General features: G+C 41.5%; 1 protein-coding gene and 1 long non-coding RNA gene across 4 annotated transcripts in view; one reads left to right on the forward strand and one right to left on the reverse strand.

The window, feature by feature from the left end:
• The window catches only part of LOC121893963 (calmodulin-binding transcription activator 1-like), a 58,808-nt gene that overhangs the window by 29,356 nt on the left and 7,164 nt on the right, over positions 1-22,288 (forward strand). For all 3 annotated transcript variants that reach the window (XM_042406196.1, XM_042406197.1, XM_042406198.1), the window contains exons 5-11: positions 7,820-7,955; positions 10,099-10,170; positions 12,170-12,323; positions 13,738-15,626; positions 16,776-16,902; positions 17,846-17,980; positions 21,991-22,139. In XM_042406196.1, the coding sequence (XP_042262130.1) occupies positions 7,820-7,955; positions 10,099-10,170; positions 12,170-12,323; positions 13,738-15,626; positions 16,776-16,902; positions 17,846-17,980; positions 21,991-22,139 (2,662 nt within the window). The remainder of the gene's footprint in view (positions 1-7,819; positions 7,956-10,098; positions 10,171-12,169; positions 12,324-13,737; positions 15,627-16,775; positions 16,903-17,845; positions 17,981-21,990; positions 22,140-22,288) is intronic.
• LOC121893965 lies at positions 1,799-6,101 on the reverse strand. Its single transcript, XR_006095455.1, has 5 exons — positions 6,026-6,101; positions 4,379-4,441; positions 3,494-3,564; positions 3,191-3,400; positions 1,799-2,227 (listed from the first exon to the last, which is right to left on the reverse strand). It is a non-coding gene; the product is annotated as an uncharacterized LOC121893965 (long non-coding RNA).

The raw sequence follows: 22,288 nt of genomic DNA on the forward strand, positions 1-22,288 counted from the left end.
TGAACGGGGATTCACATGCCAGAACTGAATATTCATCGATCCAAATGAACCGTAGGTAGCTCTTTTCCTAGAATGGGGAGAGGTTATAGTCAGGAAGGAAGCAAGGATGGAAGGAGAGAGAGAGAGAGGATGAAAGAATGAAGAAGAAAGGCAATTTTAATAATTTACAATTCACCTTATTGACATTTACTTTAGTTAATACAGATGTTGGTATGACAAAAAAAGAGAAAGAAAAAAGAAAAGGAAAGAAAAAGGAAAGTAAGTGAAGCGGTTTCTGATTACTGACACTACTGAAAGCCTGAGGTGATGCCTCCGCGCTCCCATTGTGCGAGCTGAAGGACTCTTCTCAGGAGCAGCCTGAGGCCAGCTGCACAGTTTATGTTGTGGATGGATTTCTCATTGATTGGTTGTGCTGCCGTATAGCCTCAGCCTCCCGGCAGCAACAGCAGCAGCAGTCATATTGGTGTTATTGAGCAGCAGTTAGATATAATCCCATTTACACATGACACGAGGCACGATTAGAACAGATTACACCTAATCCCATCAGATGGAAAGGGGCTCAGCTAACGGAGCCAGTGACATTTATGCGTGTGCGTGGCTGTGCGTGCATGTGTGTTTGAGTCCATACGTGCGCACGCGTTTGCACACTTGTAGGGGCAATACTAAGATAACAATCAATGACCTTCATTTCTCCCCTCACCGAAATACCTCATCAGTTCAAAGTAATAACTGTTACCTCCTCTCTCCCTCTCCTCTCACTTTTCTCATCTGCTCCTCCTTCTCTCCTCCCTTTACCGGACTCACTCACTCGCCCACTCTGTCTCTTTATCTTGCCGTCTTTTTTTTTCCTGCTCTCCTCCACTTTGCCTTCTCTGTTTTCGCTCTGCTACACTGTTGAACGGTGGAAAAGCTTTTTATATCCCACACATCACAGCCCAGTTATAATCAATAGCATTTATGTCTGCTTGAATCGGAGGGTTTGCGAGGAACACGGGCACCGTCCACGTGCACGCACATGCACACACCGACACACACACACACACACACACACACACACACACACACACTCACACACACACACACAGGTCTATATAGTATAGAGGGCCATTTTCTCCAAACCTGCCTGGTAGTGGATCAGTATTGCCATATTAACAAATGTATATTGCCTTTATTTACACTCAATAAAATCATTGAGTGCTGGTCATCATTTACAATGATGTTGAGTAAAAAGTAAAGAGTATAAAAAGATTTAAAATAATAATAATAAAAGAAACAAGATAAAAGAAAACAATCAATATAGTATATAAGTACAGTTAATAAAATGTGCAAGATACAGGATACAAACAAATCAATTAAAACAAGTATATATGGACAGATAATAAACGATACAAGATATAAAAACAAATCAATTAAAACAGGTGCAAACAGAGTGTGTGGTTAGTGATCAATGGTTTAACTTGTCCAAGGGTTACCAAAGTATTCATTTTTAGGGTGCTTTGTAGAGAGTTCCAGGCAGTTGGAGCATGAAAACAAAAAGCAGAGCTTCCAAGCTCAGTACAAACTCGAGGGACTTGCAGTGAAAGCCAGTCATTAGACTGAGTGTGATGTGGTCCAGAGGACCAATCTAGCATAGATGTGATGTAAGATGGCAGCTTCCCAATAAGCTCATTGTAGATAAATAAATATATATGCCAGTCATGTCTCTCAGACAGAGAAGACCACCCAACTTTTACATACAGGATGCAATGATGAGTGTTATAAACCTCACCGGTAGTAAACTGAAGAGCAGAGTGGTAAACAGCATTCAAGGGCTTAAGAGTAGAGGCAGAGGCATGCCTAGAAATTACATCACCATAATCCATAATAGAGAAAAGCAGCTTCATCAGTCCTTTTCCTACAAAACATAGGAAAGTTAGTTCTATTTCTGTACAAAAAACAATTTTTTGTCACAATTTGTTGACAAGATTGTCTATATGAAATTTGAATGTGAATTTGTCATCTATCTAAATACCAAGGTGCTTTAATTCTATAACTCTCAACAATGGATCCTTGTACAGTGGGAATATGAAGTTAGTTTGAACATAAGTTTTTGCTACCATTACCTCTAGCTCTAGAGAATAACATAAACAGAATTTTATGTGCATTCAGTAAAGTTTAAGATCATTAAGAGTGGCTTGGAGAACATCGAAGTAAAGTTGCAGGTTCTCCACGGCTGGTTGAGGAGAGTCTGCAATACAATACAATATTGTATCATCCGTGTATAAATGTACATGGCAATTAGTTAAAGATGAAGAGATATTATTAATAAAATATTGTAAGATTATATTGTAATTATGTCATAAAAAAACAACTGGACCCAGAATTGAACCTTGTGGAACACCCTTAGTTATTGGTAAAAACTCTGAACGAATACTTCCCAAGTTCACTGACCGCTGCCAATCAGATAGGTAATTCAGGAATCACGCATAAGCACGAACAAAACCCAACATTGCTTAAAAAATGTAAAAGGTTTGTGGTGAGTAATTCCTTAAGTTGACAATTTACCAGTGACTCTAGAATTTTATCCAAACAAGATCATTTGGATACTGGTCTCTAGTTATTCAGATCACTCCTTTCTCCACCCGATTATGCAGGGGGACGACATGAGCAGTTTTACAGACTCTAGGAAGTACACCAGTAGAAATAGAAAGGTTAAAAATGTGATTTATAAAAAATTTGTTTCTTGTTGTGTTGTGTGTGCCTACGAGAATGGTGATGTTTCTGCTTTATATAAATCCAGTTTGTGTCATTCTAAGTTTGATTAGACTGTGAATTTAGCAGGAAAGATAATGCGGTTACAGCAGCGCCACTTTGGTAACTTTTGTTGGTTGAGTCTGCTTCATTTTGAATTCAGTTGGTTTTGATAGTTGGAACAACAATACAATAATAATAATAATAATAATAATAATAATAATAATAATAATAATAATAATAATAATAATAATAGCCTAAAGAGAAGTCTTTGGTCTGTTCGTCCCAGCAACTTCCACACTGGAAGTAACTGTGTCTTGTTGCGTTGTGTGACAGGCCTCTATGTAGCTGTACGCTCTACGTGAAAGTCGACATTTCTGCTTTCTACTGTGTGAAAACAGGTCATATGTGTAGACAAAGAATATTTGAAGGTTCAATCCAAAGACACACAGCAACCAACCTTTTGATGTGTTGGGCACAACTGGGATGCTTGTGTCTGACCCATAAGATATTTCAACATCAGGTATCACTGCATGCTTGCATCTGCATCATCCTCATCATCATCATCATCATCTTGTGACTCTGAGTCTGGTACATATTCATCGTCAGACATGTGCTCATCATCATCTGGTATGTTATCCTGATCTGACAGCAGATCTGACTGTTGCTCCTGAAATGGTGAGAAAGCAAATTATTTTACATGGCAATGGACAGTTATAGACAGTATATTATAGAGTTAAAGAAACCTTAAGAAGATACTCACCTGGGACAGGTCTTGGGTGTTATCATTCACCATTCGTCTGAGGCAGGATTTATGCCAGACCCCTGAACAAACTGTAACACATTTTGAATATATACATTTTAACCACTCACACTCCCCAAGGACGCCGGCGTCCTCGAGTTACTGTCTTTCAGAGGCTGTAGCGGGCTCACTTTTAAAGCTACAGTGAAGATACTGGTATCATATGAAACTAGACGACCTAAGGCATCCATTGGTACCATGTCATGCTAGCTTGTCAGAAAGGGATCTAAATAACGCTCTCGCACTGTGGATCTATTGAAAAGAAACAGCAAAAATATTCACTGCTGAAGAGACACTTATTGATATGATCTGGTCAGTGCCGATGAGGCAAAATGAATCATCTTTGCATAATCTCAATTATATGACATATATGACACACGCTGCAATCGATCTCGCTCTGATAAAGTGAGGTAGCTGTCTTCAATTTCATAATGACACCATTGTTAAACTGAAAAATAGTTGGTATAGTAGCCTATGCTGTGTACAACGATAATTTTCCATAGGTGTTTATAGAGTGGTTAATCATACGCATATATCAACCTACTGCACATATATCCACCTACTGCCTTTTGCCACACACTGCCAATTCATTTAATATCTCACCACTGCATTTATAGCCAAGCCACTCGAAGGAGGATACAAGTCCCACACACTGGAGGCACTTGTCCAAGTCGGATACTGTTGCACACACCAGGCTATATTTTTGACACTATTGGAAATGTTTTATTGTAACATTTATTGTTACCAGACAGTTTGAGGAGCAAGACATTTTATATCCATATGTTTATATCTTCAAAGTATTAAAAAACAAATTGATTTCCATCAAATGTCTACATGACAACTTACCTTCTCACTGTTGACAACTGTATCCATTTCATTTGGACTCCAGAAATGATTCCCGGTGGCAATCTACAATAGAAAACAAGAACAGATGGATTGAAAATTAACACAGTGGTTTGTCTGTCTTATTTGTTTGTTTCCTTTAAGAGAGAGGATAAAAATAAGGAAGTGTGGAAATACAGCTTTACAAGTCTTGCAGGATTCTCGAGATTTATAGATAAAAATAATAATTACACTAATTGCACCAATGAGAAAGTTTGGACAAAAAGGATTAACAGACATTTTCATATGCACACAGAGAGTACTTTGTTTTAAAATGAGTACTTAGCAGATATAATAGTACTTCACAGACAAAATGCAACCAAAGCATAAAACCAACAAACAAAGCATAAAACTTAAAAGAAGGGCACAATAAAATCTGGGGTTTACCTATAAAACGTAATTAAATAACACATCAAAAGTAAAATTAAGCTTAAGAAATAGAACAAGTAGGTATTACCATAAATATCTTGACAACAGGATGTTCCCTGTGTAACATTATGCAAAAGGTATCATGGCTGTGTTTCTGTGTGTGCTTTGAGGGAAAGAAATCCACTCTAAAAACGTTTTCTAGTTACTTGACAGGACGAATGATTACTGTCAATATGAAAACTAGAATCTTTCAAAAGAATGTTCACTGAAAAATTCAGCATTTGATTTCTTCATTGATTATCTATTTGCAACCCACTTGCTGGGATGGTGACACTAATCGGCTGCACTGGGTGAAAGCTCTTTTGTTGAGTGACTTTGTGCCTTTATAGTTATTAGATTTGCTATGATTATTTTTAAAAAATATGTTATTTTGCATTCCACATATTACCAGTGACTGGGTCCTCATCCATCAGATGTAACTAAACAACTTATCATACACATTGGACTAACAAACAGACCAAATGCAGGTTGTCCAGGTATTCTTAAAAATAAGTGATGCCACTATCAACCCCACCTGGAGGCAGGACCCTATAAACTATATGGACCTCACAAGTCATATTTCTGTCATACACTGCTTTACACACCCTAAGACACTTTACTGAATTACACTCTGAAAAGCCCTTACATACCGGTGTCCATATAAATCATATCACACTTGGGCGACAGAACACACACACGCACAAACAGCACCATGAAACATGTTGGTCCATTTGACGTTTTGCCTCATCCTTGTTGAGAGGATCAAACACTGGACTTGTCTGATTCGGGTTGCTTGTAGCTGTCTGATGGCCTCACAGTCTAGCCATCCCACTTCTGACACCAATGTAACAGTAAGGGAAAGTTCCCACGCCGGGTCTGGAACCCCAGTCTCCCAGGACACGGACATCTGCGCTAACCAGTCAGCCAAAGGGCCAAATGGTCAACGTGTTATCCGTGGTCCTTATATCAAAAAGTTTACCATCATACCTCACCTTGAATGTCCTTTACATTAAAACAAACATAAGTTGCCTCACTGTCTCATCACCTGCAGCATAACAACAATTGCAGCTAACGTTAGCTGTCTACCACATACAAAATAGAAATATGTTTTTTTAAAGCAAAAAACATGGGCTAAAAGTTATTGTCACGAGCTAAACACTTCATGATGTAAAAGGATCGCCTATTTACAAAAAGAAAGCTTACCTGTATGTGTTTAATCCCTCCATTAATCATGCCATACTGCTGCTTTCACCAGCTAGCACATGTAACATTAATCCTTAAATGGTGGATGGGGGGGGGGGGGCGGGGCCTGACCTTGGAGTTGACAGCCTGTAGGTATCGCCCACATGACAATCACAGGAAAGCCTGCCAAAATGTGTGTATCAAAAATGTGTATGAAACCGCTATGCAGCCACTGCCTGAAGGGTGCGCTGTTCTGTACACTGGGATACACAAAAATCAGTTCAAGTGGTAAAGAAGGACTTTCAAAGAAGAAGAGAAAATACTTTGTAGAATTCTACTTTTGCTGTTGGCAAAAATCTTCCTTGTAGTTTTCTTGGCAATAAAGCCTTTGAATTGAAAAAAAATTGAGAAAATATGTTATTTAGACACTGATAAATACAGTTACACTTTGCAAAATAAGCAGAGACTGGCATGGTCCTTATATTACCCCTAGGACCCAATTTCCCAGGTACATATAGACATACACACACACACACACACACAGGCACACATCTGATCTCATCCATCTTCTCCATAACATAATTAGAATCAGCAGCTCTGAGATGACTCACACTGCTTGAGACAGAGACTAAACTCAGCTTTGATCGGAGGGTGGGGGTCTCCACTCCGCTAAGAAGCTGGTAGGCTCACCCCAAAACAGAACAGATTTAAGGTGTCAAAGAAAATCAGCTCAAAGTAAATTCAATTTCACTACACACAGTGTTCTGAGTAAATTGCAATCATCTCAGTCCATATAGATGTGTCTACATCAAACTCTAGGGGAGAGGATAGGAGAGGAGAGGAGAGGAGAGGAGAGGAGAGGAGAGGAGGGGAGGGGAGGGGAGGGGAGGGGAGGGGAGACAATAAAAGAGCAGAAACAGAGGCTAGGGTGGTAGCAAAAGGAATAGATGAGATGAAAAGATGAAAATGAGTGGAAAAGGGGAGAATGGAGGGACTGAAGAAGCAGTAAAGATAAAATGAAGAGATAGTATGATAAGAGGGATAAAGACTGGAGGTTGATCGAGAAGAGGAGGGCAGGGAAAGGAGAGAGGAGGTGTGTAAATGTGTGTGTGTGTGTGTGTGTGTGTTCGAGAGAGAGAGAGAGAGAGAGAGAGAGCACTTGTGAGTATGTGCTAGTTTATTGATTGTTAACGGGCCTGTTCTCTTTCTGTTGTCATGAGATAAGGCAAAGAAGCATTTTTCCTCCACCTACACACAAACACCCAGGAACACGCACGCACGCACCTGTCCTTAGCGTTTTAGAGGTGTAATGATTGATTGCTGAGCAGCAGGTTTGACATTGAGCCCAAAGAACACATGGCGGTAGGTCCTGCCATCTCTGATCTCTCTACACGTATGGCTCCTGGTGTGAGCGTGTGTGTTTGTGTATGTGTGTGTGTTTGTGTGCATGCATGTTCATCCCACCAGGTGTATATAAAATGGCAGCTTAGAGGCCAATGTTCCTGCTGCGCTGATAAATCACCCTACTAAAATATTAACACGTAGGAGTGTGAGTCTGTGTATGAGAGAGAGGCGGTTACATGGGAGCGGCTAACTGGAACCATTAACATGTTTTTGCTTGTGCTGACTGGTTAAAAAACAGCAATGCAGGACAGTTTTTAATAGTTTAAAATTTCAGCATGAAAATAATTCTTAGTCAGTTTCCATGGACTTGAAGTTTCACAAAAGTTACCACTGTGCGCAACATTTATTCTGTTTAGTCAAATTAATGCAATATTCTGTCTGTCTCTAACTCTTTATCCTGTCCTCCAACAGGCCTCAAAATGGCTCTATGATCCTCTACAACCGTAAGAAGGTCAAGTACAGGAAAGATGGCTACTGCTGGAAGAAAAGGAAAGACGGGAAGACCACCCGAGAGGATCATATGAAGCTCAAAGTCCAGGGAGTAGAGGTAAGAGGCTGCAAAGGAAGAACAAGTCGAAAATCTTGTTTGGTGCTGAGTACGAGTTCACTGCCAATCTTGTCCTTATCTTACTCTCCTTCACTCCTAGTAGACACATACATGTAACACAAATGTACACACAAACACAAATGCTGGAGCTACAGGCCAATGTGGTACCTGAGAGAGTGTGGTGCCCCCCTCTCTTTCCCTCCCTCCCTGCTTGTGTCCCTGTCTCCCTTCCTCTCTCTCTCTCTCTCTCTCTCTCTCTCTCTCTCTCTCTCTCTCTCTCTCTCTCTCTCTCTGAAGGATAAGAGTGTGTTTGGCCTGAGGCCAGGAATGATGTCAATGCCTCCTTCAGCAGAACAGAGAGGGGTATCGATCCAGTCTCAAGGCAGCGTCTGTGCGCGCGCATGTGTGTGTGTATATGTGTGTGTGTGTGTGTGTGTGTGTGTGTGTGTGTGTGTGTTCGAGTCACATCAGCCAGCTCAAAAATTGATTATTCAGCAGGAATATACCAAGAGGTGAGAGGAGTGAGCATGCATGTGTCAGAAACAGAAAGGATGAGGTAGAAGGAAAAGAGGGACAGTGAGGTAGCACATGGATGTTTATGGCAGGCTCAATAGTTGTGCATTAAAGGTGAGCAGGAGACAGGCGAAAGAGACACAGAGGTAAAGGGAATAATTGAGATCAAGTATTCCCATCTGCACCTGTATTATTTACGACCCCACACTCACATTGACATTCATCTCACATGCATTTTTCTGCAATCGTGCATGAACACACATACAAAGGCAAGTGTTTCTCTGCCTGGTATATGCTCAGTAATTGTTTGTGTCACCTCTTCCCAGGACCCCCCCAAGCAAGCAAGCAAGCAAGCAGCGTGTAGAGCAGGGCACGGGTATGAGAGAATGAGCAGAGCAGAGCAGTGAGATGAGCAGAGGGAGAGAAGGAGGATGGGGAGAGGCAGGAAGCAGGAGAGAAAAACATAACCCTGGATGGAGAGCCTCCTCATATCGAATGGAAATATATGGAAATGCACTCTGCCTTTGGCAAAACACACTTTAGATAGAGGGCGGGCTACTTCTGAGAAGAGGCAAAATGGCGAGAAAATATGAGTGTGTATGAGAAAGAAAACAGAATGAGTTTAAGTGTTGATTATATACAGCCTGATTGCTGAGTATTTGTGTTTGTGTGTGCAATTTTGTCTTTAAACACATCCAATTTATTAGTGTGTGTGTGTGTGCGTGTGTCTGTGTCTGTGTGTGTGTGTGTGATTTCTGATTTTACTGCGTGTGAAAAAGTGGCATTGATGACCTTGATAAAATGCTTTTCTGTCATCATTTCATCTTTCCTCTGCCAAACACTACAAACACACACTTCATTAGAGCTTGGTATCAAATCTCAACACTTTTTGAGTATTGACCAGAATATCAAAAAATGTTCAGCAAACAGAAGCTTGTTTTGAATGCTTGGTACACAAACTCAGATATTGTAAGAGGATAAGTATTGAAACATTTCGAAACTACACCCATCCTTACACTCCACAAACACTTACATATTGTGAAGTCATGCAAATTTGTGTTTCAGCCTCTGTAATTATACATTTGTCTGATTTTACACCTCACTCACATACACATACACACACACACACACACACACACACACACGTAGTATCCCCGGCCAAATGTAGTCAGTGCTAGAGACTTTGAAACCTCCTTTTCTTCATCTTGTTCACCTTAACACCTTGTCACTCCACTCCTCTTTCTTTGTCTTCTTCACTATTACGGATCCTTCTTGCAGAGTCTTTAAGCTGTCAACATTGTGACTTTTTTTGAATTCCTAGTTGGCTATGTCTAGTCCTGCCGAGCCAGTACATTTCACCATCTCTTGTGCTGTTATTGTCAACATCAGATTTATGATATTTTAGAAGAGACATTAGGAAAAAACGCATACAGCATCTTTGCAATTCAGTTTTAGCACCGCAATCAATACAGCCTAAGTGGGTATAACCGAAGTTCTCCTCTACTGTTCTCTCCTTTACTGTCCTCTCCTCCTCTTCTCCGTATTCACTTTTTTGTCTTGCTTCCTCCCTTTTTCTTTTTCTCGTTTCCCCTGCAATCTCCTCCCCTCTCCTCTCCTCTCCTCTCTCTAGTGTCTGTATGGCTGCTACGTCCACTCCTCCATCATCCCCACCTTCCACCGTAGATGCTATTGGCTGCTGCAGGTAAGCCCGCCCCCCTTCCCAGCCTTTCCTTTTCTCACATATTTATGTATTTACAGAACAAGACTTAAGCAACAATTATGGAGTGGTGATAACTGGTTATTAGCTGTAACTGGTTAAAGCCGCGTAGCTTTGTCATTTCAGGCCCTCACGTTATGGCCATTTTGTAACATTTATTCCAGCTATGTTAAGGCTTTATTCGCCATTCTGCACAGAAGTGGACTTCCAGAAATTATATAGTATATTATTAGTTTTACACTAAGTTTCATGTGTTAAATTGCCCATTATATTTTCTAAATAGAACAGTAAGCTAAAGCATAAACCAGCAATAAACATCCTCCTCTTCTAAATTAACGAGGTGGACTATACTGAAAATACTATCACAAAGCTGGAGCCGTAATAAAACTGGATGGCATGGCTGAGTTTAGTGTCCTACCCACACACACAGTTAGAATACCAAGAATATGCTGTGCCTATAGGTCTGGTATGATGCTAACATACACTGCTGAGTAGTAAAAGCATTTCTTTGCCAGAAGTTGACTGTAACTTCCAGATCACAGTGTGTTGTCTAACCTTGACTCTCAATACCTGTAGTGAGCTTCAAGGACTCAGGCACTACTCTCTATGTGGTCTTCTCCAAGAAAGCACCCCAGAGCTACGAACAGCACACACAAAACGCTCACACAAACACACGCAGGCACACACACACACACACACACACACATGCACAGGTGTCCCCTGTGTATAAAAACATGTTGTTTTCATAGAGATGTTGGACTCACTCTACTGCTCATGTGAAAGACAACAGAGAGCAGCAGTTACACTCACACACACACACACACACACGTCTCTCCCTCTGCTGGCCATGCAAGAGATGGTCACCAGGACCTCATCATCTTCAGACGACAGGTTACACGTTGAATCTTAAACATGCCCGCATACATTTACACTTCCCCTCGCTCTGTGTCTCTCTCTGTTCATTTCAAAGAAAATATTGAATACCCAGTGATGTTCATTTAAAATATGGAAATTCATACATATTTATGTAGTCTTCGCCAGAATTTCCTGCATAATTTGTCACATGAAGTTTACAAGGACATTCCAGCCACCGGCCATAAATTGAGTATGCCTTTACCCAATATATTTTCTTTTTCAGCGTGCCCGACTAGTGTGATTCTTGCAGTCGAAGATTATAAAGGGAAATTTGACTTGCTTTATCTGTAATGTGCCGTTTTCTGCTCTTTGCAGAGATAACAAAACACATCAATGAATATGATCATAAATCAGTCTGTGAGTGCTGTTGCATTGCACAGTGTGGTGCTGTAGAAGCCCACTGTGCCATCCTCTTTTGGAGAGAAAAGTGTTCCACCTCAGCAGGTCCTCCCCCTCACCTGAGTCTGTCTACTGAATCTTTCATCAAGAGGAGCTTCTCTCTCTCTCTTTCTGTATCTCTCTTTCTCTCTCTCAATCACACACACGCGTACACATACACACAAGTACACATACACACACACACACATACACACACGAACACACCTGTTGAATCATTAATGGGGGAGAAATTCCATAGGTCTGCTGGTGGCCTACAGTATAGTGAGAACTACCCTGACCTCCTCTCTACCTCTGTTTCCCTCATTCTCTCTATATATACTACACACACACACTCACACTCACAAACACACATGTAGACACTTCCACTGCCTCTGCAGGGTTAGAGAGAGTGATGAGTGGGCTTGAGCTGTTAAATCTTTTATGGGCAGGTGAGAGGATCTTATTTGACACGCTATGTCCGACCTCCTCCCTGACCTCCAGTTTCTCTCAACCTTTCCTTCCCCATCTCCCCTCCCTCCACTCCCTCTGTAAATAGACTGTGTCATTTTATTCTCTTCCTCTCTTCATATGTGGTAAGAACATGACAATGAATTGATGAATAAATACCATGTTAAACTAATGCCATGTGTGTGCATGTCTGTGTGTGTGTGTGTGTGTCCCTTTGCTGTAGAACCCAGACATTGTGCTGGTACACTATCTGAATGTACCGGCAGTGGATGATAGCGGGAAGCCATGTGGTCCTGTCCTCTGCTCTATCAACACAGACAGGAAGGAGTGGGCCAAGTGGAGCAAGGAGGAGCTCATTGGACAACTCAAACCCATGTGTGAGTCTTCTGTCACCTCCTTCCTACTCTCAGGCTCTCATGTTTCAGCCCTCACACTTTTCCTAAGTCTGACAAAATGAGTCACTATGTGTCAATAACAATACCACTCATCATGATAATGATGAAAAAGATGATGACCAAACCTGCTGTAGCCAAGCCTCATTAATCTGTAGGAAATCAGTGTATCTAAAATACAGACAATTTATATAATAGTATAGCATACTATTATGTAATAGTATAATGAGCTTTTGAATTTCATCAGCTGAGACAACGGGTGACTGCAGCAATTCAGGGGAGATGATATGAAAATTTCTCTCTTTATAATTTAAGTTAATAAGTTCAGAATTTAGCACAAACATCAAGGTAAAAAAAATCAAATAAGCCAAAAAGAAATAAAAATTTTCTGAAAGCTGGGTTCAGGTTAGTTTTGTTTGAATGTTGATGATGAAAGATTTTAAACATGTTGTCCTTCTTATCAACATGAGAGTGTAGTGATTCCGCTACATTATAAAATAGTGATATTAAAGACAACATTGTTCTTTTAAGAGACACCTAAAGAAGATACATTCAGTACAGCCAAGCTTTGCACAGATAAAGAGATTTTTTTGCTTTTGATGGTTTCGACAGTCAGCGCCATGCTGCCACCTACAGGCTGATACACATTGCACCCAAAAAAGAGGGAGGGATACAGAGAAAGTAGACGTTGGTGCCTGAAATATCCAGCATGTATTATTCATAAATGAGCATCAGAGAGGGTAGATAACTCCAGTACACACTCCAACACACACGCTTACCTAATCTCACCCATCTTTGATCTGATTTGGAAGGGCAAATAAGGACAGCTGCCCAAAACTAAGTGGCTTATTGACTTAAGTAGTACCTCACTTCTCACTCTCTCCACTGAATCATATTCCCTCTTGCTACTCCACATGCCCTCATTTGCTCACACAAAACAGCTTTCAGCTTTTCTTTTCCTGGCACCTCTCTCGATCACTGACATGATCCCTTACATGTGGTTTTTATGGGCATCAGGTGTCTGACACTTACACAGTATGGTATTTGTTATTTTACTCTAAAAATGAGCCTGCTAATTCCAAAAAATGTAAATGAGGACATTTAATTTAGAAATTGGAAATAATATTTTCAGATGTTGAAATTGAAATCTCTTGCAAAAGAAGCAAATTAGGCAGTTTGCACGTATGTATTTAACATTTTTGAAGCTCAAGCATCTGTAGCAGTTGTTAGTAGAGTATTCATGACCTCAGTTTTCAGTGTACATTCCGAACACTGGAGGGCGCCATTACATACTGTCAAATGTATGTGAGGTAATGCAATATTACTACAAAGATTGACATTAGCAAATTAAAGAACAGTTTGCATTGTCTTTTTCCTTTGTTTTGATGTCTCCTATCAGGTGCTGGAAGCAGCTTGCATCAGAAATGTTCCAGCGTCAAGCAGCGCATCATCTCATCCAAGCAGGAGTCAGGGGCAGCAGCAGGAGGTGGAGCTGCAGCAGGTACCGGCGTAGCGGCAGGCCAGAGAGCTGAGGAAGCAGATGGCACAGAAGTCCAGAACAGCGATGTGTCAGAGGGCCAGACAGAGCCCAGTCCTGGGGGGGGCAGGAGCAGAGCAGGCGGAGGAGACAGGAGGAATGGCAGGATAACCAAACCCTCCCTACTCCCACAGAGCAGCATGGAGGTGTCCTCGTCCACCTCCACCAACCAGGTGGAGGTCCCTGACACCACCCAAAGCTCCCCATTGTCAATCACCAGCGACATGGCTGACAGTCCCGCACTTGCCATTGGGGCTGGCTTGTCGCAGAGCACAGCCGTGTTTATGTCTGAGGTCACCACATTGACCGGGGACTCGGTTTATTCTGCTGGCCACACCCACCTACTGGCATCCACCCATGAAAGCACCACTGCTGGCATCCTGTTGGCTGTTGCCCCTGAAAACCAGAGGTTTGCATCATTTCCTGGTGGGGTAGGCTTAGGGGAGGGAGGAGAGTTGGTTCTTTCCAGCTCTCTAGACTCTGGTGGAGGAGTCAGCCTTCCTGAGACCACCATGACCTTTGACCCTGATTGCTTCCTCAACAACCCCAAGCAGGGCCAAACGTATGGAGGGGGTGGAGGGAAGACTGAGGGGTGTAACGGTGATGATGGAGGACTCCACTGTTCCTCAAACGGTTTTGTCTACAACCCAGCCCTCGTCAACAACATCAAGACGGAAGCTGCACCCCTGGAGCAGCCACTGGCCAATCAGAGTAGCTATGTGGGAGAAGGCACAGGCCTCAGCCCCAGTACCACCCTGGAGCAGATGGACTTCAGTGCTGTAATGTCATCAGCCTGTGTCCCAAGTCTGAACCAGCCTGCACATCACCCCTCCCCAAACCTCTTCCTCCAGGCCTCCCCACAGACCAGCCAGCCCTCCCAACTGCAGACCAATGGTACAGAGGCAACCCAGGAATCAGGCGAGGCCCAGGCTTACATAGGCCTGCCCACGGTGCCAACAGACTCTCCAGTCACCAACGGAGACCCGCATACACACCTCCACCAAGCCAGCCCAGACCAGCAGGCCCTGTGTGGAAGGAATGGACAAGGAGCAGCGGTGGGCTCCTTCCCTCTGACACCACAGGATACGAACGTCGACCAGTCCGGCAGCAGGGTACATCGGGAGGTTGGGGGCTTAGACAAAGCTCCTGAGAATGGAGGAGAGTTACTTCTTAAGTCTGGAGATCATCATGAGGCCTACACGAGTGTGGACGCAGAGCACTACCTGCAACCCACAGATGACAATGGAGGAGGAGAGGAGGGTGGAGGAAGTGGTGGAGGAGGAGGGGGAGGAGGGGGAGGGGGAGGAGGGGATAGTGACATTCTCTGTAATGGTGTAAGCTTGTCAGGGACCAGCAGTTCAGTGGTGGCCAGTCCACAGTCGATAGCTGCTGGTGCAGGCATTGAGGGGGCACTCTACAGTTCTCCTCTTCCTCAGCAAGGTGGAGGGGTGTCAGCTGCAACAGCTGGGGCAGGAGCGGCCATCAGTCTGGAAGGCTTTGAGGCCTCATTCGGAAGCCAGTTCTCTGATCTTATCAATGATTTCATCTCAGTTGAGGGGTCTGGAGGTGGGGTGGGGGCAGCTGTTGCTGGGGTTCTGATGCCCCAGGAGGGGGCAGCAGGAGAGGAGCAGGGCACTGGAGCAGGCCACCTGCAGGGCTCGGAGGTGGAGCAGGGAGCTCTGGGACTGCTGCAGGAGACTGGGAGGCTGTTTGGTGTGACAGATTACTCCCCAGAGTGGTCTTATCCAGAGGTTAGTAAACCCAACATGATTATCACTCATTATTTATTCATCATTATTCCCTGCAGTGAAGTCAGTCCCTCCATCACATGATTGACGGTGGCCTGTACTGACGTTAAACGCTGGAATCATGCACAGCGCAATTTGTGCCAAGACCGCCAGCCTGGCTGTGTGGTCATTAAGGAGTTAGAATATCTCAGACTCAGCTGATTGGATTTTAATGAAATTTCAATATTACACTGATTCCCCTGGGTGGCTTCATTAATTCATCCATGTACCACATATATAATATCTCAGACACCACTTAAGTCACTGAGTTATGATGAAACTTTGCATTGCCTCAAACCACTGCTTTCTGTCATTTTCAAAATAACACTTGTCAAAGTTTGTTACTACAGTTAAAAGAGACTTTTAATAACTAAAATATCTGCAGCATCAAAGGTTCAAATAACATGAAATACTTGTACATATTTAGCTAATATTCCTCTGCAGCTTTGTTCCAGGATCATCGGTGTTGCATCATGCTGATTATTTCACAGTTTTGAGTTTCTTGAAACAGTTTTCCCCCAAAGACCCAGAGGCTGCTGGCATAATTTTCATCATGAACTAAAATGGAGCACTACAAATGCCAAAAAGAAAATACCACCAAATGCTGCAACTCTTACCCTTTTCACTACTGTGCACTGTTACTTCATGACTCCATAATTTCTGAGGGACAATATGTTGTTTTTGTATTATTTTTAGCTTCACTAGAGAGAACACATGGCAATGTTGTTCAGATGGTTTGAACAACCTTGTTCCATTTGGATGTAAGGAACAGCATGGCCTCTAGGGGCCGCTATCAGAATTTTTACTCTCCTTTGTCAGTAACTTATCAGTTTATATTTATATGATAGGAAACAAAACTTTCAATTTTTAGGCCACTCTGTCTCTGAAGTGTGTTTTTGTGACAGATGGAATTTGGGATATTTGATTCAAACACATTTACAAGACATCATATGTACACACACACACACAAGTCTGCTACACATGTACATACATCTTCACAGACTGCTAAATTGTGGCAACAAGACATTTTAATTTGCATCAGTTATGGCTCCCTGTAAACAAACAGGTAGAGGTAGGTGAGATATTAGACTAAAGCCTGTGTTTGTGCTGCAGGGTGGAGTAAAGGTCCTCATCACAGGTCCCTGGTTGGAGTCGAGCAGTGAATACAGCTGTCTCTTTGACCACATCAGTGTCCCTGCTGCCCTCATCCAGCCTGGGGTGCTGCGTTGCTACTGCCCAGGTAACACACATGTGTATGCACACACTCACTGTCTCTCACACACAAATATATACCAGCCACTGTGCAGACATTCTCATTACTGACGTTATTTTGCTCCATTTCTAACCTTACCCCAAACTTCACCTCACTGATCCCTAAAATAAGCAATTTCCAGCAAAAAGGTTTTTCTCCAGAATACAGAGTGAGAGTCTAACAATGTGGGCTGCAGTCGCTTATCAAGAGATACAATCTCTTTTATATAAGAACAATACAAAAAGAACATTGTGATGAGGCATACGGGCAGGCATGCAGTGTACACATTTATGATTAGAAATGTTTTTTGGGATGGTATAGTAAGTGATACATTAGTCACATACTGCATGTAGGTACACTATGACAAAAGCAACACTAGACATTCACAGTATACAATAATAATAATAATAATAATAATAATAATAATAATAATAATAATAATAATTTTATTTGCACAGCACCTTTCATACAAAATGCAGCTCAATGTGCTTTACAGTAAAGAGATAAAAACCAAGACAGACATTAAGAACACTAAACAGGAAACGTGTAGATTAAAAGGTGGCAAACAAGGAAAACAGTGCTTTGCATAAAAAAGAGGACAAGAATAATTAAAAAAAAGAAACACAGCTAAAATTCTAAAGTAAAGCACATAATCAATCAATGAAGTTGAAAAAAAGCCTTAAAATGGAATAAAAAATTTTAAAGATGGTGGGATATGGTGCACAGAAATGGGTCAAAGTGGTGCTATAGAAAGGCTACGTTAAAAAGATATGTTTTTAGGTGTTGTTTAAAGGTTTCAACCAAGCCTGCCTCTCTAATGTCTTTAGGTAAGGTGTTCTATACTTTGGGTGCAAAATTGAAGAAAATGGTTAACATACTTTCCTGAAATTAGTCTCCACACACTAATTATTTTCCTCATGTCTGTTTCCAGCCCATGACACAGGACTCGTCATGCTGCAGGTAGCTATGGGCGGTGAGGTCATCTCTTCCTCTGTGGTGTTTGAATACAAGGCGCGCGACCTTCCTGCTCTCCCGTCTTCTCAGCATGACTGGCTGTCCCTGGACGGTGAGAGCATTTGTTTGTTTGTTTTGACTGCACACACCGGGATGTACAGTTACATTCTTATCATATTGTCTTGTGCTATTTAAACAAAATGAGACTTGTTCATAACTGCTTTGTTGTGCACTTGGAGGGAAACGTATTAACAACCATTACAGCAGAGTGAGGGAGTGTCTGTTTGTGTTTGTATCATTTTCTGTTTTTTATACATGCTGTTTTATTTCATTTTAATCAGGCAAGTTAAACTTCAAATTAAATCGAATACTATATCCTTTACTTTTTTTTGTATGGCCTTTATATCCAGCGCACTGACATTTTTGAACACCTGTTAGGTGCTCTGTCATGTTAAGAGATGTTGTGTCTACAGCTACTATTGTACTGACCAGTATGGTGTCATTGCTGGGTGATGTTTGGCTGAACTGTGCTCCTCATGCAGATTGATCCAAGACTTTAAGCTTTTAAACTGTTTTGACACCTGTTCTGTGACAGCTGTACACCTGTACACTTCATCTTCACAAGTTCCCCATTCATAAAGACTTTGGGCTTTGTCTTGTTGGACTTGTTTAGGCCACAGTGGTTTATTATGAACTCCATTGTGAGTGTTTGCATGTTGGCGAGACGTCGGGTTTATTTCGTGAAAGCTTAATGTTGCCCCTCTGAGATTCCAATTATGTTGAATCAAATTAAAACTTACTGCAAGATGTTAGAGGGCAATTAAGTGTTCTTTGAGTGAGCTCAGAGGGTTTGGTTGTAAATGTATGCAGAGCAGCGGGGGTAAGCTTCTGTGTGCAAATATATCTCCTGATGCAATTGCAGCTCGGAAACACACGGGTCTCCTCAGCGAGGCATGTCCTGTGTTCGCCCCCGTCTCTGCGTTGCGCAATGCGGCAATGCGGCTCTACGGTCACAGCAGGCTGCCTGTTTGCTGGAGTGAAGGGCAAGGACATCATGGCACAATCGCAGTCCTCATGACAGTCAAAATGTCGAGCAGCACTAGCAGTGTGCTCTGCGGCTTCATATATGCTATATATAGGCTCTGACTTTGACTTTCAGCGATGATAGCGAGACTTGATATGCGCTCTGCCTATTTTCGCTCCGGTCCTTTGTTTGGCCTCAAATGTACCACAAAGGCTCACTGCCTGCTGGGAAAATAGAGAGAGATAAATAGCTCTAAGCAGATATGCGTCAGCACACGATTTTTTTTTTCACATGTCATTGCTCCAGTTTAGTTTGTGTGCAGTCTATTGTTGTGCCGATGACGATCGAGCCTCCTGCAGCTCCCAGTCTGGCGGGCGGATTTAAAGCGCTGCTCTCCCAGACACAACGTGGACTCTCTCTCTCTCTCTCTCTCTCTCTCTCTCTCTCTCTCTCTCTCTCTCTCTCTCTCTCTCTCTCTGCACTTAGTTGTGTTTTGCTCGGTCGGAGCAGCAATGTGTGAGTCGCAGAAGCGGGAACAAAGAGAGCAGCAGATAGAGAGACTCGCTGTTTGGGTTCGTAGTTTATTTGATTTTAAATTGATAACTTCAAAATGAGCTCTTTATTAGTGTTCAGGTCTGTGTTGTCTGTAGCATGGTTTAGGTTTGTTTTTTTGGATGGACATAAGTGTGTCTGTTGTCTAAATTCCGACTTCATAGCTTTAAAGCCTTGAGCCACTTCTGCATTTCAGTCAGATGTTTGTGTTACACGTGTTTCCCTGATTGGTAGACAAAGGGACGGAGGAAATGCCACATGTACCACATGTATAACGATGTTTGCGCGCTAGATGTTTGAACTAAAAGGCACTGCTTGGTTTTTGGTTGCAGACCTGATAACAACAAGCCTGATCAGCCTTATTGGTTGACCTGTTCATTTTCAGCACCAGCAGGAGTGGACAGCGCCACTGAACTCCAAATAACAAATGAAAGGAGGGTAATGTGGCTCCTGTAGAGGCCCAGATAATAACAGGCCTGTAAGCTGAGACATGTGGGGATGTTGTTGATCACCCAAACACAATTATACATTGTGATGTAAATTTTCTGAATGCTTATGCTTGCTGAATGTTTATATGACCATGTGCCACAAAGTGTGTGTGCATAAGTGTGTGTGTTAAGAATCATTAGAGTGTTAGGAAACACTTTCCTCTTGAATTTGATTGACTAAAAGACTTAATCAGTATGAATTTAATTAAGTTTGAGAACATTGATGTGTTAGCAAAGTGAAAATTAGTTAATTTGAAATTTTATGCCTTAATACTGGTCCTGGGATGGAAACACATTAAAGTGTTTTGAAGCCCTCCATCATCATCAAACTCACTTTAAAAATTAGTTTGAGTGAATACATGTTGAATTGAACAATAATAAAAAATAGTAAATTAATTATAATCAAATATGAAGCGTTTGAACACTACTTTAAATTACATGCAGTATATCAGCCCACCTTTAATTATTGTTACCTTTACAAACTGTACATTTATTTCGTTTGGCTGCTTTTTTAACTGTCTCTTTTTTTATATTAGGTCCACAATGTAAATATGTGTTTTGAGATGCCACTTCAAATTGTGTTGTGATTGCTTAATGGGGAGAGCCTGCGCAGGCACAAATATTTAGAGACAAAGGCATATTAAAAATGAAAAAAACCTCATTGTGTTATTACAGGAAAAGTATTGTAGAGTCCAACACTGCTCAATAAATCCACAGCAACAACTAACCATCAAAGAAACTTTGAAAAGCAGGTGAAGGTGCCATTCAATAGCATAACAATGAGAAAATAGTAGACACTCCATTATGGAGCCTGAAATGTGTCACTAGAATAACGATGGCAGAGATTAATTATAATCCAAGTAATTAATACACTCAAAAGTAATTAAATTTGCATTTAAAATATGTGGTTAAAAACATGAGTAAAGAAAAAATGGTATTCCATTATTGTATTGAAATGATGAATATATTCATTAATTTTTGAATGAACTCCTTAAATTACTTTAAAGATGGAGTTTCCAGTGTTCCAGTGGTCTTTCTTAATTTTCTATTATTCACAACATGCACTTTGCAGCATCTAGACTTAAGTAGCGTGTAACAGGTAGATAAATGAATTGTGAAATGGAAAATGACAGAAGATGCAGTAAATAACATTTAAAAGATAATTTAAAAGCCTTTTTGGAGGTAATATTACAAATATATTTGAAAATAATAATAATTGAGTAATTTGTGCTTAAGGAGGGTAATTAAAGGTCCATTTAATCCCTATATATAAATTGCATTATTTCTATAAAATGTTGTTGTCAGCTTTAGAAATAATACTTTAATATATCAATTTATTAACTTATCAGAATTAAACAACAAATAAATCCTGTAGCAAATGGCAACCTTCATAGTGTTCTTTGCGACCAGAAATCTACTGTACTGTACTTTTACTTTTCGTGGATGTACATGTGTTTTTATGTACATTTGTGTTTACTTTTACATGACATTATTTACATTAACAGGTGCTTCTTATGTGTGTGGCAGCTGAAACAGTGGAGTGTTTTGCTTCATATTCAGATGAGCTGTGTCGCTGGAAGTGGAGTGGGGGGAGCCTGAGCCTTTGTGTCACTGACATGGCTCCACCTTTCTGCTCTGTTCTGTTTGTGTGCTGCAGAAAGAAAAATAGGAGTGAAATAAGAGGAGAAAATAGAGAGACTAAGTGAGAGAGCAGCAGGTGCGATGACATAATGTGCACTGCAGCAAAACTGCAGCAGCACTGGAACAAAGGGTCACATTCACATACAGCCATGCAAAACCTACATTTGTCATTAGATGTGTACTCGGTCACACACACATGCAGACACACACACACACACACACGTTTTTACTTGGTTCCTATTGTTGGTTTGGGGTTTTATTGATTTTCAGTCGTGATTCATTCTCCCCTCAGAGAAGAGCTTCTCTATAAACCTCTCTACCTTGGATTTACTAAAACACAGTATTGATTTGTTTAAATACAACTAACATCCAGCTACGCTCACACGCTCTGTGTATCCCACCTTCATTTTTTTGTAGATACCCAGTTCAGGATGTCCATCTTGGAGCGCCTGGAGCAGATGGAACAGAGGATGGCTGAAATGACCAATCAGAACCCCAGCTCAGAAACCATAGCAACCAAGGGGGGAGGAGTGGAGGGAGGAAGAGCCACGGATCAGCAGTCTCAAGTAAGGCAGAAGGATGTGATTTTGTTTAGGTGAAATTTTCCTTTACAGCTAAATGATTTGAAAAGTCTGAAGAGATACGCTCATCAGGTGGGAAGTACAGGTAAACCAACAAAAAACAAAGTAGGAATTGTTTTATTTATTTAAAAATA

The sequence above is a fragment of the Thunnus maccoyii genome, chromosome 3 (genome assembly GCF_910596095.1).
Source record: "Thunnus maccoyii chromosome 3, fThuMac1.1, whole genome shotgun sequence".
NCBI classification, from domain to species: domain Eukaryota; kingdom Metazoa; phylum Chordata; class Actinopteri; order Scombriformes; family Scombridae; genus Thunnus; species Thunnus maccoyii.